Raw genomic sequence first — 19,245 nt, forward strand, 5'->3', positions numbered from 1 at the left:
TCTTTTTTCCCCACCCGTTACAAGCTTTGCTGTGCCAAGAGCTGTTCCCTGGATAGATGGCACCTCTGTTCCCAAGTGCGTGTCGGTCCAACGCTCGGGTTTAAGAAGTTGCTTAGAGAGCAAAGTGCATGACCCGCACTGGGAAGGGTGGGTTTCAAAATCCCAGCCCAACTCTTTGGATCAGCTCCAGAAAACCGGTGATGCTCCCAATGTCCTGTGATGTGCAATTACCTGCAAGATCAGGGCTAGTTGCAGAGAAGAAAACTGTATCTGAGTTTTCCCCGGTAGAGCGGGCTCCAGAACATTTCACAGACACGTGGCAGCGTGCATGTCGTTCTGTTGTTGAAAGTTTTTGTGTTGAACTATGTGGCCTTCTGCAGCCAAACCCCAAGAATCCTGTAATATTCAAAAGCATTTTTACTGCTTCAAATATTTGCATTAACTTCCTTTTTTTTCCCCCTCTCTTTAATATTTACCAGCAGTTACAAAGCTGGAAAAATTGTTTTAATATGCCCTGTTTCGGATGATGGCAGAAAGACTTGGCACTTAATACGCATGCTAATATCCTCTCTCTGATTTTGCTCTTTCCTAGATTTAACATGCCACATGATGACAATCATAAATGCAAAGAAGATGGAGGTAAAAATCAACAGCATGTCATGGCACCGACATTGAACTTCTACACCAACCCCTGGATGTGGTCGAAATGCAGCAGGAAATACATTACTGAATTTCTAGAGTAAGATGTTCCATATGCATTAAGTTATTACCTGTGCAGTGTACCTCAAGGAGCTCATTAGTTAAATTGAAATCCAAGAGTAAAGCCTTTGGAAAAGAGTTGAAGAAATGTGTGCGTGTGTGTGCAGATGCTTTACATAGCCCAGGAATGCACCTTCTGAGACCCAGCCCTTGCCAGTTCTGCCACATGATTAGCTGGCAAGGAATTGCCTCTCAATGGGAAAGACTGTTTCTTCCAAACACACACCAGCCATACACCCTTTTTTGGCCAAAACTCCTGTGCATGTTGCTGGGAAGGAATTCGCATAACAGGCACTAGGGCAGTGCTGTAGCACATTAGGATCCCCCTAAGTCAGAGAGCCGAGCGAGGTAATTTTGGGACACCCTTCTTCTCTTCCAGTGGCGCAGCATCACCTGAGTATGCCCCCAATTTTGGTCTGGAGGCCTGCGTTCTTCTTGAGGGTTGCAAGGGTTTTTCAGCCCTTGATTCGATCCTGTGATAGTCATCACAGAAATTAATCTGTTGAATGAACATTTTGGGTCTCTCATCCACGTTATGTGCAAAATGACTTGGCCCGTTGTCTCTAGTTGGCCTGGCAGGATGCCTTATCAGGTGTAAAGTCAATTGGAGCAGTTAACTTGAGGCACTCAAGTCAGTGATGCTGGTTATCCATCCAGCTGCCTTTGACTCCTCAACCCAAAGGACCAGGTGCCTGCAGGGTGTGAAGGGGTGGATCTAGATTCATAGATGTTAGGGTCGGAAGGGACCTCAATAGATCATCGAGTCCGACCCCCTGCATAGGCAGGGAAGAGTGCTGGGTCTAGATGACCCCAGCTAGATACTCATCCAACCTCCTCTTGAAGACCCCCAGGGTAGGGGAGAGCACCACCTCCCTTGGGAGCCCGTTCCAGACCCTGGCCACTCGAACTGTGAAGAAGTTCTTCCTTCAGTCCAGTCTAAATCTGCTCTCCACCAGCTTGTGGCCATTATTTCTTGTAACCCCCGGGGGCGCCTTGGTGAATAAATACTCACCAATTCCCTTCTGTGCCCCTGTGATGAACTTATAGGCAGCCACAAGGTCGCCTAATAAAAGGCATTATCTCTGAACCAAGAAGTCTAGATTTTTGTATTTTTTGCAGGGTTTGAATGCACAGTTAGACAGCTCACCTGCTCTTCCGCTACGTCCCTGCGGTGGTTGTAGCAGCGTCAGGCTGCTTGGGTTTCTGTGAGATGTGAAACCCTTTATTTCAGTGGTGTGGACCCTGAGTGTCCTCATCTGTCAAATGGGGATGGTTTTCTTTCCCTGTTTCACAGGAGCCTTTAGAATTTGTTGATGAATGTTTGTGCAGCATGCAAAACGCAAGTCACATCCCCTCGCTCTTCTGCTTTCCCGCAGCACTGGATACGGGGAGTGTCTGCTGGACGAGCCTACGGCAGGAACTTACACTCTGCCTCAGCAACTCCCTGGCCTCATTTATGATGTTAATAAGCAATGCGAGCTAATTTTTGGACCGGGATCTCAAGTGTGCCCGTACATGGTAAGTGCAATTCCACATCCTTTGCATTGCTTGCATCGTTTAGTTTTGGTAAGGCTGGGCACCGCTGGGGGACCGGAGAAAAGGTCCCGCCAGCTCTCGGTTGTGTTGGAAGCTGGAGCCATCAGCTCAGAAGTGCCAGCCGCTGCCACCTTCCACAGAGGGCCACGGTCTTGATTTTTGATGGTGACTTGTGATTTTTGAGAGCTTTTGTGTATGGGACACCTGACCAGGGTCTCATTTTCACATGGCAAGTGCTTCCAGGGTAAAACATGTTGGCGTAGAGAAATGGAGGCACCCCAAAGCTGCTAAATAGTTTGGAGAAAATAGACCCTGGAAAATTAGCTTGGTAGCTGTCAAGTGCAGTGCTCTTCTGCGGACCAGGTGCTGAGGGACCATGAATGCATGGATGCCGTGCGAAGCAGAAATGTCACGGGCAGACTTCCCCACACGTCCCTGCCAGCACGTCTCAGCCCTCCTGTGCACACCTGTCTCAGCTATGTACAGAGACTGGTACCATTCGGTGCCAGTTTCCCTGGTTATATTCATGACCTTCACAAAGGCTAGCATCTTGGGTGGGTTGGTTGCTGAGAGTGGTGGAGCGGGGGGGATTTTGAAAAGCATGGGCAAGATCCTGCTAATGCGCACAGACCAAATATCCTTGGGAGAGAAGCTTTCCAGCCAGCTCTGCGGCTGGCTTTGGTGTCATCAGGCCTCTCTGCTGGCACGGCGGGGTCTGTGCATGTTCACCAATGTGCAGGGTTGTTGCCTTAGTACTGAAAGGCTCTGGCCTCTCTCACCCCTGTTGTCCCATTTATTACATTCTCCGTGTGTGCGGTGGGGTGTCTAAGGATGTCGAGTGACCGGCAGTCTGCGTCATGCTCCATCTGGACATCCTCTAACTCCATGGTTATTTGAAACAATCAAGCAGATGCAGTGCCGGCGACTGTGGTGCATCAACATCGATGGAGCTCACAAAGGATGCCGGACCCAACACACGCCATGGGCGGACGGGACAGAATGTGAGCCGGGGAAGGTAGGACATACCTATGTGCCAGCCCCCCTTGAACACAATAACATAGCTGCTGCTACGTGAGCTACCCTAGGGCAGCTACACGTCTCTTTGTTCCTGATCCCCGTGTAGTTTTCATCAGCATACAAAACTGGAAATAAGAATATCTATTGTGTATGTGGTTTGGTCTGATTTAAGATTCCAAGATTTGGATCCATATACAAAAGCTTTGTGTCTTGCAAAATCCTGAGTGGCAAAAATCACCTCTAAAAACCTTAGGCGACTGCAGCATTGATGCCTACACAGTCAGATGGGTGGCACATTGGCTCAGTGGTCGCACCCAGAGAGTGGTGGTGGACAGGTCTTATTCGACCTGGAGGGATGTGGGCAGGGGAGAGTCCCCCAGGGCTCGGTCCTTGGGCCTGCACTGTTCAACATCTTCATCAGTGACTTGGAGGTGAGCATGGAAAGCACGCTGTCCAAATTCGCTGACGACACAGAGATGTGAGGCGAGGTGGGCACACTGGAGGGAAGGCACACAATCCAGCTAGACCCAGACAGGTTACAGGGGAGGGTGGATGAGAATTGGATGGAGTTCAACACAGACAAGTGCAAGGTGCTGCATCTAGGGAGAAGGAACCAGCAACACACCTATAAGCTGGGGAACTCCCTTCTTGTCAACACGGCGGCAGAAAGGGATCTTGGAGGAGAGGCGATGGGACCTGAACCTGTTCATCCTCCACAAGAGAAGGCTGAGAGGGGGTCTGGTGAGAGGCCATCTATAAACTCACCAGGGGGGACCATCGGAAAAATAGGTGAGGCTCTGTTCCCCCTGGGCACCACCTGGGATAACAAGGAGTAACAGCCACAAATTGGTTGAGAGCAGGTTCAGGCTTGATATCAGGAGACATTACTTTACGGTGAGGGCTGCCAGGCTCTGGAACAGGCTCCCAAGGGAGGCGGGGGTCTCCCCCACCCCGGGGGTCTTCAAGAGGAGGTTGGATAGCTATCTGGCTGGGGTATTATGATCCCAGCACTCGTTCCTGCCCAGGGCAGGGGGTCAGACTTGATGATCTGTTCCCTTCTGACCCTGGAAACTATGAAATCTGAAGTGATATCTTTTATTAGACCAGCTGAATAGTTGGAAAAAAGCACTTTGCAAGCTTTCAGGCTTTTTTCCAACTGGGTCGTTGGAAAAAAGTTCTTTGCAAGCTTTTGAAAGTTTGCAAAGCACTTTTTGCAACGACTCAGTTGGTTTAATAAAAGAGATCATGTTTTACCCAAAGAACCTGGCCTGCCTATGTCCTTAGACCAACACGGTTTACAACCAAAAACCCAGCAAAAAACTGGAGTGAAGTTCATTGGAAGGGAGAACTATTTTTTTGTACCGTGCTATAATGTGGCCGCAGCCCTGTCAAACCACTGCGTGCTGACTAATGCCTTGCTTCACATCTGCATGCTTAGAGTCCGTGATATATGGATTGGCTTAGAAAATACAGTGCCATTTTTTTACAGAGATATCTTTGGAACTAAAAGAGCGTGCATAGCTAAGAAAAGTCTTGAGATAAAACTACTGGGATGCAGGCTCTTAATCATATTCTTACAGATAGTCCAGTAACAGAGGAGCGGTAACTGGCACGTACTTTGAATGTGAGGGAGCTGAAGCTGGTATCACTAAATCAAGTAATAATCCAACCTCAGATATTGGCCTGGGGGAGTACTAGTCACGATCATTTACTCTGTTTCGCAGTAACAGCTCATCACGGATTTAAAATAAATCAGTGTGTTGCAATGCAAAATGGGGCAGGCTTATACGCTTAGATCTGTATCTGTTGTGGTTGAAGGAACTATTTAAAAAATGGGGAAATCGGAGCAGAGGTACTGGGATGGCAGCAGAGAGGCATAATCATCGCTCCTGGTTTCTAGTTCAGGCATCGCGCGCGTTTATGTACGCACAGAGCTGCGCGGCCCCGGTCTGCCCACGTACGGCATTGGCATCACCGTGTTACCTCGGGGTCCCTGGGAAAGACAGAGGAGGGCAGAGACTCTTGCAGCGTCGCCGCCTCCACCACGGCCCTCCTGTGTGACTTTTGGCCCGTTTAAGCTATTTGGAAGTTGCTGCAGACAAAACCTGGATGAGCAGCAGCATTTCCACTTCTGCCCTAAGCTGTGGTCTCAGAGAGAAAAGAATCGTGGCAGATGCCTTGCTGGTTTTTTTTTTTGTTGGTTTAATTCTTATGATTTCATCACAAAAAAAAAAAAAAAAAAGATTTTTAAATGCAGATGTAAGGGGAAAAAAATGCAGGGAAGTTAGCCGGCCAGAATAATCCCGGTATGCGTCTATGAAAGGCAGTCGTGTTTCTGTTTGTTGAAACGGCACCCTCCTGCCTCTCTCTCGAACGGCATGCTCTTTATGATCCTAGATTATTTTTAATGCAATCAATAGATGAGTGTAATTTCCTGGCTGAGATCTAACCTCAGCCGTCAGACATGAGGCTTGTAAATCGTGTCATGGTCTGTTAGTTGAGTAACATTCACAAGTTAGTTATTCAGTCTGCCTCCCTGGGCCATCGGTGCCGAGCGTGGCTATGGTTATGTATTAGGTGCAAGCGTCAACGTTTCTGCAAGGAGTTTCTCCCCGGGGACAGCGCTGCCATGTTTCTCTACTCGGATGACAGCTGACCCACCCTCTATGCCGCAAAACAATTGGCATTGGGCCCTGTCCTGCGCTTGGTTGTGCAACCCTTCAGCTGGAGTTACATAAAGTGAGGATTAGCAGCTTTGGTTCCCCGTGGAGTAACAGGCATCACAGGACTTGGGAATAAATCCTGCACGACATGGGCAATGGAGAGGATGCTTTAAGCTGAAGGTCAAGCTCTTCTTCAGCCTGGAGATCCCAGCCTTGTGTTGTGCCATCATCCTGGACCAGGTAGCAGGGCTGCAAAGCCAGCTTATTTCCTTAGGAAGTGTAGCTGGGGGAAATGGGGTGAACCAGGGGTGTTGAGAGGCCACTACTGTACAACGCGGCGGCACGGAGAGTGGAGCGGATGTGAAGGCAGAGCAATTAACCCGCGGCAATCGCTGTCCTCTTCAGGTGGGCAAAGGTTGACCCGCAGGTGGGCAAAGGTTGACCCGCAGGTGGGCAAAGGTTGACCCGTGTCCCTAGGAGCTGCCATGGGGATATTGAATCTGCAGAAACCTGTTGGCATAGGAGTGAGACACGGGTACTGTGTTTTGCTGACTGCTCGCGTAGCCCAAGTCTTGTGTCGTTGCTGGGATTTGAACACAAGGTGAATATGTCTGGTTTGACGTATGGCCCCTAATTGTGATGGCTTTTGACTTTCCCTAGCAGGAGAAAGCTCCTTCCAGCCTTTCCCTTTCTGTCCCAGAATGGAAATGGGGTCTGGGGGTAGAAAACGAAGGTTGGGATCTGGAGCTCAAGGTTGCTTCGCCTGGGGCTGACTTAGGGTCTTTGGGGATGAGTAACACTGAAAAAGTGGGGGTGAGGGTAAACCCTAGCTCTTCTCAGACCTCTTGCAGAGGTTTTTCAAGTGGATAATTCTGCAGACGTTGCTAAAACTCCCCCTAGGTTTCCTAAGGCCTTGGTGACTGATGGCTGAGATGAAGCAAACAGACCCTGGCAGGCTGGAAAAAGCTGGGTACCTCAGCAGATTCTGCTTCCATTTCCATAGAGATGGCTCCATTTCTTTTTCTGCCAATCCAGCCACAGCAGCCATCTCACTAGTTTTGTTGACACAGCATTAATTTGATGAATGGGTTGTGATTTGTCTAAATATTTGAGCGCGGTTTCGCTTTCGCTACGAGCATGTCAGCATTTTATTTGCAAACCCAGTTTTTCAATAAGTTTATCACTTGCCCGGTTAAAGGCCTCGTCCAGCCACGGCTGACTCGTAATGAGTTGCGCTCCTTCTCCGGAAACAGACTTAAAAATGATATCGGGAGGCAAGGAAGTCCTGGCGTCCGTCAGCGGCTCTGTGGTGTTGTGCAAATAGTTTCATCTCTGCCTGGGTTTTCTCAGCCAAAATTTACTGGCCTGGGTGCGGGAGTTATTAAGTGAAGTTTTTCGGCCTTTTTTATGCAGGGAGTTGGATGAGATGCACGCAGCTCTGTGCAAAGGGAGTGACAGCACTTGGTTTCCTCTCTTATAGGCACCGTCATGGGGATGAGCAACTTCCTATTCTAAAGTGGTTTTCTGAATATAAGTATCATGATATATTCCTAGCAGCCGGTTCCCTCCAGTTAGGCTTATTTTTGTTTTTACGGTGGCTCCTGATTCCTGAAGGGTGACTTTGGTTGAGCAAGATGCTGTATGATTGTGCCTGAGACTGGATGTGAAGCAAATCAGGCAGTTTCCAGATGATATAAAAGAAATGCATCACAGTGACAGTGGATATGCTGCAGTTCTTCACCACCTGCGCTACTCGGGAGGTTTTGCACGCAAGCATCCTTGTTAAATGCAGCCGTCAGGCAGGGTGACTCTAGCTAATCCCGTTATACTCCCAAAAACTTTATGGGGAAAACTTTACACAAAACCCTCGCCTGTTGTTGAGAAAAGGGATTCCAGGAGCGCTTCGATGTCCGAGGAATACCCATTAACACAATAGTCATGCTAAAAGATCCAGGGATTTGAAGCAGCGTACCATCAGAAAGCATTTGATTTCTTTCTGGACTCAGCTTGGTGATTAAGACCATGCATAAGTCCTGTTGGCTCTGCTGACCCTGCGTGGACTGATGAACCAGGATCATATCTGATGCTGCTGTTAATAAGACCGAAATAGGTGTTTAAAAGCAGCACTTCAGACACTCCAGTTAGAGACTGAGCGGTCTGGCTACTACTTTACCCTCCGATTCTGCGCATCTGCGTCTTTGTATAAATAATCTTGCACAAAAACGACCCGCTTGCATTAAGTGACTCATGTGCTCTAGCGTTTGCAGGCCCAGGGCTGTTTCATCTCCCCGGGCTTAGGAATTGCAGAACAGGTGATCTGCTCGCCCGTTGTTCAGAAATCCCTTCAGCCTCCAGAGGCAGCAGGATGAGATGCCGGCAGATGGGCAAACTTAGATTAAATTAAATTTTCTTCCTCCTCCCCCAGGTGTCTGAGCATTGTGGCCCCGGAGCGTTGTTTTTTAATGTAAAGCTAGTATGGAGCACGTATCTGTATTCATGTGTTTTTAGATCCAGAAGGGAGTATTAGGATCATCTCCTGCAAGCTCCTGCCTAGCCCAGTTCTCCCAGGAACAGAGGGGAACGGTGTGCTGCAAGCACCCAAAAGCTTGGGCTAAGTACAAGATTCGTGTCTTTTTAGAAAGATGCCCCCTCTCCTTCAGACACCTGCAGCAAATGAAGAATGTATCACTTCTCTGGGAGAGTGGCTGCAGCAGTTAATTACCCCAATTATCTTACTTTCAATTAACATGAAGCATTTAACCTTCTTGCTTCTTGAAATGCTCACATTCAGGATTGCAGGGGGATATTGCAATGGCATGGGTCTTTCCTTAAAAAAAAAAAAAAAAAATCCCTTATCTTTCTAGTTTGAAAATACCAGTATTTCCAAGAGATACATACTGGTTTTGTTCAGTATCTTCATCAGTGACCTGGCAGATGGGATGCGGTGCACCCTCATCAAGTTTGCAGATGACATCAAGCTGGGGGGAGTAGTAAATACACTGGAGGACAGGGCTAGGATTCAGAGTGACCTTGACACATTGGAGGGTTGGGCCAAAAGAAATCTCATGAGGTTCAACAAGGACAAGTGCAAAGTCCTGCACTTAGGACGGAGCAATCCCGTGCACCGGTGCAGGCTGGGGGTGACGGGCTGGGCAGCAGCTCTGCAGAAAAGGACCTGGGGATGACGATGGACAAGAAGATGAACAGGAGCCAGCAGTGTGCCCTTGTTGCCAACAAGGCTAACAGTGTCCTGGGCTGCATCGGTAGAAGCGTTGCTGGCAGATCGAGGGCAGTGAATCTTCCCCTCTATTCAGCGCTGGGGAGGCCACATCTGGAGTCCTGTGTCCAGTTGTGGGCCTCCCACTACAGAAAGGATGTGGACAAGTTGGAGAGGGTCCAGTGGAGGGCAATGAAAATTGTTGTGGGCTTGGGGACATGACTGGTGAGGAGAGGCTGAGGGAACTGGGCTGATTTAGTCTGCAGAAGAGAAGACTGAGGGGGGATTGAATAGCAGCCTTCAGCTCCCTGCAGGGGGGCTGCAAAGAGGATGGAGCTGGATTGGGCTCAGGGGGGGCAGATGACAGGACAAGGAGCAATGGGCTCAAGTTACAGTAAGGGAAGTTGAGGTTGGATATTAGGAAAAATTTTCTCATGAGGATGGTGGTAAAGCATTGGGACAGGTTACCCAGAGAGGTGGTGGACTGTGCATCCTTGGAGGTTTTGGGTAGACAAAGTCCTGGCTGGGATGATGCAGTTGGGACTGGTCCTGCTTGGAGCAGGGGGTTGGATGAGATGTGACCTCCTGAGGTCCGTTCATACCCTCATTGCCTCTGAGTCTATTAATTAAAATGTGTATGGGAGTTAACAGCACTTATAGTCCTCCCTGGAGAATGTGTTGTCCATGGATGCTTTGCCATCTGCTTCCCTGGGGTCAAGGTTTGCCCTGTTGTTCCTCAAGCTTTGCCCACTCTGGCCTGTATGCTCAATCCAGCAAACAAGTCGTGGGAGAGGTGCAGCTTATGCCAACAAAGGAGTTATTTTTTGTCATGGTTGCTTATGCCAATTCTCCAGACAGAATGAACCACGTAGGCAACAGCATTAGTTTTGCCAGTGGCATTTGACACTCGCCCTTTGGCTAGGCGAGCTCCATTGGTTAAGTGTGTGGAAGAGGGCTGGGTCTGCCACCGCTGTTACTAAAATGGAAATAAATTCATTCTTCCACTGAAGTAGGTTAAGCGCTCTGGTTTAAAGTCCAAATAGAAAATGACCACTCCACTTGCAAGTGACAAAGCTACGCCAGCAAAACTTAAGTGAAGACCAGGTTTTTGGATGAAATTGTGATGTGGAAAAAACACGTTGGGATGAGGAATGATTACTCACTAGTTTAATCTGCCATTTTTAGTGACTTATTTCCCTTTTTTCTGGTGTTGCATCTGGTCTCAACGAGACTTGTTGTATATATCCCTGTCTGAAACGATGTGGCTCCTACCTCTAGCCAGAAAATCAGATAAGTAATTTCCACCCCCCACCCACCCAAAGCTAGCCCTGCTAATGCTGCTTTGTGGTTCAGGATCAGTAAACAGGGAGTATTGTGCAGCTGGCATTGCCGTTGTCCTTTTCTCCATAAATCGCTTCTCTGGGAGCCTTCACCATTTAAGGATGCAAAAGTTTGAATCTGCTTTTGTGGCCGTATTGTTTGCAGAGCAGCGTGCCGCCGCACGTTCTGCGCTGGTTGCTGGTGAAGTCCAAGGGGCCCCGATTCGGGAAGGCATTTAAGCATGTCCTTAAAGTTAACACAAAGTGTGGACTCCAAAGGGCTTTCCTAACCAGGTCCTGGGAGTTTCATAAATAGGCTTGGATCAAACCCCTTGATTTTTATTGCCCTGGCATTTAAACAAATCTCTCTTCGCAGGTTTATGCAAATGGGGTTTAGGTGACAAAGGAGCAATAGATAAAGTTGGTTTGTCAATTGTCCGTTTTCATTTGAATGCATTGTTTAAGAAGAAGCAAGCAAAGGACTGTGGGCTAAAGAGTAAGATAATATTTTTGCTGGCCTCCAGGCTCCGGTGTATTGGTGTTCATTGGTTTTTGTCTTGTCCTGTTTTGCATGCAGCACTGTCGGTATGGGATGTGCGTTCCCAAAGAACGGGAGGCCCCCGTCATGGATGGAGCCTGGGGGTCCTGGAGTCCTTTTGGGACCTGCTCGAGAACCTGCGGCGGGGGCATAAAAACTGCAGTCCGTGAATGCAACAGGCCCGAGTAAGTACACGGGCGATGCATGCCCTGCTTTTCAATCTTCCTAAGCATCACTTGAGAGACCTGGCCTGAGCAGACCAGAGTATCGATCAGGCCACCGAGACCCTAGAGCTGATCATCTGTGTATATTCAGATATTGCAACGCCTGAAGTGGAGGCTACACCCTGCTCTCATGGACCTTGAGCCATTGCAGTTTCACCAGGAAAAGACTAGCTTGCCATTGTTGTGTGAACACACGCCATGTGGGCCTTTAATAGTTCAATGAGGGGTGTGTGTTGAGACCAGTGTGTAAGAGCCTGGTGCATGTGAGCTTCAGAAGAGAAGGAGGAAGCAGAGGGAAATGTTGGCGCCCTCGGTTTCCAGGGCAGATTGGTCCAGTCCAAGCTGTAGAAAGTGCTCTGAGCGTGCAAGGGCTGTGCCATGACCATCCCCACTCCAGCTAGTGTCTCTGGCTGGAGATTTCTCTGCCATTTCTCCTTGATGGGGGAGGAAGACACCATGTAGGTGTTAGTGAGCCCAGAGTGCCATTTCTCCCGCTTTGCAGGGAGGGGAAACTCCAGCTGCATCTCTTTTTTTTTTTTTTTATCCTCTCCCCTTACCAGCTCCTGCTGCTCCTGCCAGTTAGAGATCCTGTGCAATACTCCAGAAATCTCCACCCTATTAAACCATAGCATTTAAAAATGTTTTCTGTAAGGATGCATGCAAAACAAAATCTTGGACCCTTGGAAATCACAGGGATTTTTGTCCTTGACCTTGAATGGGATCAGCATGTTTCCTGCAAAATATTACTATTAGCTTAAGTGATTGCTTTGAAAGCTGTCTCTTTACAGCAGCGGCTCTGCGGGCTTCTGCCTTAGCTGTCTGCTCTCTGTCTTTGTTAACCTGGAGGAGTGAAAGAAAACCGTTCCAGGTGAGGCAGAGGGAGGGAGCGGAGGGCAGTGGAGAGGATCCTGGAGGGTTGGTCGAAGGAAGGGGATTTGAAATAAAATGCAAGCCAGCGCTTTGAGACAGGGCTCATTCGACTTCCTTGCCTCGGGTCTCAAAGAGCTTATTGCCAAGCAAATTGCCATTAGTGATGCATTGGTGTTGGTTTCTGCACCACTTCATAAAATCGTCTGCAAGCCTTTTGAAGTCAGTGGTAGATGAGTGTTAATTGAGGAAGGGAGATCTTTATACCTGGGAGACCGGCCTGAAAGCAGTGCAAGGAGGGGGCAGCTTGGTTCGTGTGGCCAGACCTCAAAATAAAGGGAGAACTGAGGCTGAGGGGAGCAGGCATCAGCCAAGGAGTTCAGTGACCGCTGAGAAACCCCACAGGTGTGGCAAGCATTTGCATTTCAGGGGGCCCGGCTGCGATGGGTCGGCAGGGGCCATATGGTCCCCTCTCACTTGGAGCATTGAGCAATGGAGAAACAGGACGGTTGTTTCCAGAGAAATCATAATTGCATGCACAGAGGAAGCACAGCGTTGTACACGTGGACGTTCCTGGCGTGTGGAGCACCATCCATTTGGATTGCGGCAGTTTGCAAGGAAACCACGCGGACCTAACAGAGGAGTTGAATTTAGTACCTCGTGGGAAACACTGGATAGTGGGGTCAGGTTTTCGTAAATGCCTAAGTGAGTTAGGCTCTCAGTTCCCATTGGACTTGGGTGCTTTAACTGTCTTAGAGATGTATTTGGTAGCCGTGTTGGTCCGAGACAAAGAGAAATGCAAAAATCTACAACTCTTGGTTCAGAGATTGCAACCAATGGAGAAATGGCAAAAAAAATTATATTTTTCTGCAAGCTTTAAAGGTGGTCAAAAGCCCCTGTTTTTCCTACCTCTGGGGACTTTTGACCACCTTTAACTTTCTCTGAGCCTGATGAAAGCTTGCGTGTGAGCCTGAAAGCTTACAGAAAAATATATATATCTTTTTTTTTTTGCAATTTCTCAGTTGCTCTAATGAAAGGTACCATCTCTGAACCAAGAGTCCTAGAGTTTTGTATTTCTTAACTGTCTTATGCACTATCGAAATTCTCAGTTTGAAAACAGCAAAGTGTGCTTATTCTCCTTCATTTCTTTCAAGGAGATGCAACCCTCTTGAGCCCAACCTGAAGTGTGCACAGGGAGAAGTTCTGCCCTCCCCGGTCCCTAGAGGTTCACCAGGATGATCCTTTGGCCATTTACATTTGACATCATGGGGTGACCGCCCAGGCTCTGCCTTCTCCTAATCAGCAGATCTCTATAATGGGACAGATATGAGCAGGATCAAAACATTGTTGGAAGGAGTGAACGTATTGCCAGTTTCCTCTCCCCTTCTCTTTGAAACATTCGTTTTTCCCTAAAATACTTTTTTCTAAAATATAAGAAAGAACTAGTTAGGCAGTTTTATCCTTGAAGCATGTTGACTTTATTTTTTTTTTTCTTACACCTTGGATAAAGAAGACAAGGCAGCCCAGGTATCTGAAGCCAGAGAATTTGACTTTTTCTGCGCAGTGTGCGCTAAATGTTGAAAAGTTTTTGGTACAACGGATTGAGGTTGGCAGCTTCTAGGCTATAGAGCCGTATAGCGTGAAGAGCTGGGAGCCTCCCAGGTGCAGCGTTTCGAGTGATAAAAAGCCCATTTAGTCTTACTGGGAGCGGTGCTACTGCCCCTGCCTGTAATCGGCTCTGGCACTTACATGGATGAGCACTTTGTAGGAAGTTGTAAGCCTCTAAGATGGGAGCAGACTGTGTTTTGACAGGCACTTAAAGGATTGTAGCAGCAAATCAGACCAGACCCTTCCTACAGAGACCTTTCACTTGGGGAATCAAGGTACAGATGAAGCCAACTGCTGCCATATATCGCATATGGTATCAGTACGGCTAACTCTGCATTGCAGAATGAGGTGTGGTTGTGATAATCGTATGAAAAAGTGCAACTCTTAAGACATCAGCACTGGCGGCTCTCTTTTCATGAAAGGTCTCTGGTATTATCGCCAAACGTGGTTGTAGTCACGTCTCCATTTTTAGTATATCCCAAGAATATCCACACGCTGGAGCTGACTTGGCGTGACATGTAAGCACGTCTGCAAACCAGTCTGTTGGGCCACTTACCCACTGAGGAACTGGTTATGCAATGCTTGGTAAAAAAGCTCTGGGTTAAAAGATGCATTAGCCTCTTCTACTGAAGCACGGTCAGTCTCTTTGCAAAGAAGCAATCGCATATCTTTTACAGCCAAGTTTTCAAAGCGTGGCTTGCGCTTGTGTGCATGTCATCACTGCACACATTTATTGCACACTTTCAGCTGAGCGCAGAAGCTCCAGGACAGAAAGACACTAGGTTTCGTGCACACACACACATACGCATGCACGTGCACACACACCTGTTTGCCCAAATAAATGGCAGAGCAGGGGTTTGTATAGAAAATTGCATGAGCACACCTGGACAGGGAGTGCATGCCCATTTGGAGGACATGACTCTCCTGGATAGATCCTTCTTTGATGCGTGTGAATTGAGCTGTAATTCTGCAGTCTACCCCTAGAAATGAAGTATTTGGTAAGGAAGATTGTCCTGGCAACACCTGGCTTGACCCCTGCAACTCAGAACATGTAAACCCAGTTCGTGCCAAACATTATGACTGGGATTTTTAATAAGTTTCTTCTGTTCGTCCGCGAGCAGATTTGCAGCTGAATCACGTGTGCTGCCACACTGCGATGTACATGTTCAAAACCCTTTTGTGGGAGCAATTTGAGCACCACTGAGAATTGCTCAGGGAAACTGTGTCACTAGTGTCGACGGCGGTGTGCTACATTACACGCGCACACCCTTTTTTAAGCATGTTTCTGGACAGGGGGTTGGATCCAGGTTTCTTTAACCAGTCATAATGGCTTGGGTGCCTTGAATAAATGAAGCTTCATATTGACATCAAATATATTCTATATTTGAAACAAGTTCGCGCAGGAGCAGGATGACCTGAGGCATCCTGATCTAATAAGCCGCGTACTGCAACTCTTGTATTTTTATGCCTTTGGGAGTGACTCAGCCCGGGCTGTATGCAGTATCCCAGTTGGATGCAGAATATTGTCGGAGTGGAAATAGAGTTCATAACAGAAATTACCTGTGAAAAGAGATGCTTCTGGTATAGTGGGAGTGTGCATACAATGGGGTGACCTCTGTAGCTGTGTGATGACTATGTATAAAAACGCTGGATGAGTCTCCGATGTGCCAGTGCTTCTTTGTGACACTAAAAATGTCACGTGCAATCGGTGAGACTTCACGCTCTGTGAAATCGGTTCGTTTCTCAGGCTTAGGGTCAGAGTGCCCTGTTTACTCAGATTTTGTGAAAAGCAATATTAAGTCATTAAAGTTTTTAAAGAGCCTGAAAAATTGTCAGGATGGTTTAGGGCTAGTTTGAAATGTCAGTGTTATAAGTGTGCTTAAGCCTCAAATACTGGCTGAAGAGAAATTTTAATGACAAAGTTATGAAACTGGCACCTCCTGGCAAGATGGTGATTTTTTTTTTTTTTTTTTTTTTTTTTTTTTACAGCTCTTGGTTTACGGTTGCCTGGTGAATACAGCAGATTAACTGTAATCAGAAGTTTCCCATCTAGGGAAGGAAAGTGGATAATTGTATATGGTCTGTAGACCTACTTTGATCTGGTGGGGTACAACACGAATCCTGCATCCTTTTTGTTTACGACCATCATAGAAAGAAGCACATCTTCTCTTAATGAGATGTGTTCATAATTGAAGCATTGTGCTTAGTAAAAGAAAGAAAAAAAAAAGGCTTCATATAATCAGAATATCTCTCTTAAATGGTCTGTTTAAGAATTCTGCATAATTTAAGGCCACCGTGTAATTACAGCGATTGGAATAGAAAGGTTTCCAAATGAAAGTAGCGCTTGAATCAGTTTAATTTTTGAAACCTACAATGAATGATTTAGGTTTGAGAGCGATCGGTAATGTTCATGTAAGGATGAAAATGCTTAGAACTCAAAATTCAACTTCTGTTCTTATGTAAGCGCTCCATCTGGAGCACTGCAAAGTGAGAGTTGAGAGGGTAGTCTAAAGTTAGACAGAAAGTAGGTCTAGGTGGTACCTTGGAGACTAACTTGCTCCAAGAGGCATGAGCCTTTGCAGACAGCAACCTACTGCTTCAGATGCTATGAAAGGATGCAGAAAGAAAAGGTTTTATACGGAGAGGAAGGGACACCTCTACGAGAGTAGATCGATGGGCTCGGTTGAGATGCACAAGGCAGTTAACGCCTCGAGGGACAATGGTGTTAATAGCAGTCCAGATAATGGGATAAAAATCTGTAGTTCCCGTTGAGACCATTCACACAATCCAGCCCATGGATGATGTCTTGTTCCACATTTCAGCGTTGAAGCTGGGTTTTTTGTTTGCTCATATACGGACAAAGTGATGGGACGCCGGGAAGGTTAAAGGGTTCTGCGACAGATTTCTATGACTTTTGGACTCAGTCAGATGCGTATCCATTCATTTGCTTACACAGGTAGCAGAGGGGCACTATAAGCAAGTGATGGCATGTATTGGGGTGGCCATGTATCACGGGTACACTGGGGAGGGGGCAGGCAAGCAGACATTTGCTCATCTGTGCCTCAGTTTCCCCCATCTGTATAATAGGAATTATGCAATTTCCTGTTAAAAAACTCATTTTTTGCACTACGGGGGAGAGGTAATGTTTGGATAAGATAATGCAGGGAGCAGAAAGTGGAGCAGCAGATCGGGTCAAGGGAAGGGATCTGAGCAGCAGATCGGGTCAAGGGAAGGGATCCGAGTGGCACTGGGAGGGTGCAGGGCTATTTTAGCATGCCTGCCAAGAAGGCTGGTCCCAGTGGCATAGCTGATGCTGGTGGAGGGGCAGGTGAACAACACCCAGATGTTATCATATTGGGTGTTTGGTCCAGCGAAGGACGTGGTCTGTGTTGATGAGGGACGACGCCTGGCATGGGGGGCTCTAGTAAGGCTTGGTGAGAATTAGAGCGATGCAGTCTGTTGCTGGAGAGACGTTTGATGTCGGGGCTGGGAATCTGGGGGAGATTTAGATAGACCCGAGTGTCTGCTTTGGAGACGTAGCCCATGCAAGAAACCCAGACCCTGCAGCCTTCAGTTTTTGCTCAAAATCATTCATGCCCTATTGCTCATGCTAAGGCCTGATGCTCACACTAAAAGGGAGTGCACAAGCATTGAATAGCTTTAAGCCGGGGGAGGCACTGGAATTGGAGACTGGAGCTCTGGGTCCTCCACGGCTGGACTAGTGTCCTGCTAAGCAAGAGCATTTGCTTGTTCGTGCCTCAGTTTCTCCCATCTATATAATAGGAATTATCCTGTCATTTGTAAACTGTGTTGAGATCTATGGAAGATAGCTCCAGAAGAACTAAAAAAGGCTATTAAAAAGAGATCGTACGCTCTCGGTTGTAGGCCGTACATCACGTCTTTTTTTTTTTTTATGGTGTGGGAGATATTAAAATAATAACTTGGCCAATTATATAGCTCGCTGTCAGCCCGCTTATTGAAGATCCTCTCATAATATGCACAGTTTCTTTCATTTCAGGTTAATATTGCGGCTCGTTAGGGAAATCCCAGGAAGTCTTTTAATTTAAAACGTGTATCTTGTCATTGGTTTGACTTGTGGAAATCCAGTTGTGCTGGGAATTTTGGAGCACCCGTGGATGTTACACTTGCAGCTCCTAACGGCATTCAGGGTCCTGCCTGTGCATTTAAAAATCAGGCTTGGGTTTATGAAATGCTGCTTTCTACTAGGTAGACTTTGAGGTCCGCACGTTTAGCAGTCATGAATGGTCTTGTGCTTTTACAGCTGATCAAGAGAAAAAAAAGGAGGGGGGAGTACATGAAACAGAGACCTGGTTAGTACACCTCGAGTGGCAGCCGTTTTACAAGCCCCACCATTGAGATTAATGTTATTGCATCCCCTTTTGTGCTGGTTATGGCTTGGTATAAGTTTTGCCCCTTGGATGCTGTTTTTTTTATGAGTCATCTAAATTGACCTCTCCTGCCTTTAATTTAAAATGCAATCACGCTCCTTCAGTAACACCAGGGAAGGAGAGAGCTGCTGCCTCTGCATTTGATTGCATTACCAAACTATTGAGTAAACACCCATTTGGGTGTGGGAGCTCACAACTGGGTGCACCAATAACTTTATTTTCCACCCTAGGGACCTGTAGCTTGAAATGGCAGATGTAGACAGCAGTTCATGCACATTGGGCCAAACTCAGCAAGTGCCTTCTGGTGCTATTCCTCTGCCGTATTATTTTTGTTGTTCAACTGCTGCATCTTGGTATTCCTGGTTATTCAGCAATACGGTCCTGTTGTGCAGGGTAGCGTATGAACATAGCACAGGCGTTATGGCATATGCCTACGGTGGGTTACCATCTGGGTCTGAAACCAGAGGAAGAAGCAGATACAAGAAACAGAGGGAGCACCGAGAGACAACGCACTGATGCATCTCCGGACACCCGATGCATACTCATTGTTGAGGGTGTTTTTTTGCTGGCCGGGTAGCAGAAGGGAGTTTGAAAGAGGGGCTTTGCAAAGTTGATGAGGAGGTTTTGCAGATATATCTAGAGACCCCCTCAGGTATGAGGGGAAGCGTGGGAAAAACCTGAAGCTGATTGCTGGAAACTTTACAAGTAGGTGACAAGTAGCCGAGTAGCTTTTACACTGCACCATTGCCTGTTTTGCAAGGCATTGTGCATCCTTTGTCACGCTCTGAAGTCTTAGAAGTGGCCCGTTGAAGTATTATCAACATTTCCAGGGCAGTCGTCCTTTGGACTGACCTTCCAGTGAGTCCTATAGTGAAAGTGCCTCCTCTTTGTACCTCTAGCACCACATCCTGAGCGCTCAAGCTCTTGTCATTGCTAAAGCTTGCCTCTAGTACTTGAGACCTGCGGTTTGGGAGTGAGGGACCGGGGGCTTTTCTCTGGGTCTTGAGTAAGCCACTAACTAGCAACAGCCGTGTCTGTATGTGCGGGACTTCTGTGCTTAAAGCGGTGGATATGGGCATCGGGGTCCA

General features: G+C 47.4%; 1 protein-coding gene across 5 annotated transcripts in view; it reads left to right on the forward strand.

The window, feature by feature from the left end:
• ADAMTS9 (ADAM metallopeptidase with thrombospondin type 1 motif 9) overlaps nt 1–19,245 on the forward strand; it is a 106,846-nt gene that overhangs the window by 20,878 nt on the left and 66,723 nt on the right. For 4 of the 5 annotated variants that reach the window (XR_003093072.1, XM_025199046.1, XM_025199048.1 and 1 more), the window contains exons 9-12: nt 593–739; nt 2,136–2,277; nt 3,203–3,310; nt 11,089–11,234. Coding sequence is in view for 4 of the 5 variants with exons in the window: in XM_025199046.1 (XP_025054831.1) it covers nt 593–739; nt 2,136–2,277; nt 3,203–3,310; nt 11,089–11,234 (543 nt within the window). In the remaining variant the exon portion in view is untranslated. The remainder of the gene's footprint in view (nt 1–592; nt 740–2,135; nt 2,278–3,202; nt 3,311–11,088; nt 11,235–19,245) is intronic. The other variant, XM_025199047.1, reaches the window with a different exon arrangement.

Source organism: Alligator sinensis, unplaced genomic scaffold, assembly GCF_000455745.1.
Source record: "Alligator sinensis unplaced genomic scaffold, ASM45574v1 scaffold469_1, whole genome shotgun sequence".
Taxonomy (NCBI): domain Eukaryota; kingdom Metazoa; phylum Chordata; order Crocodylia; family Alligatoridae; genus Alligator; species Alligator sinensis.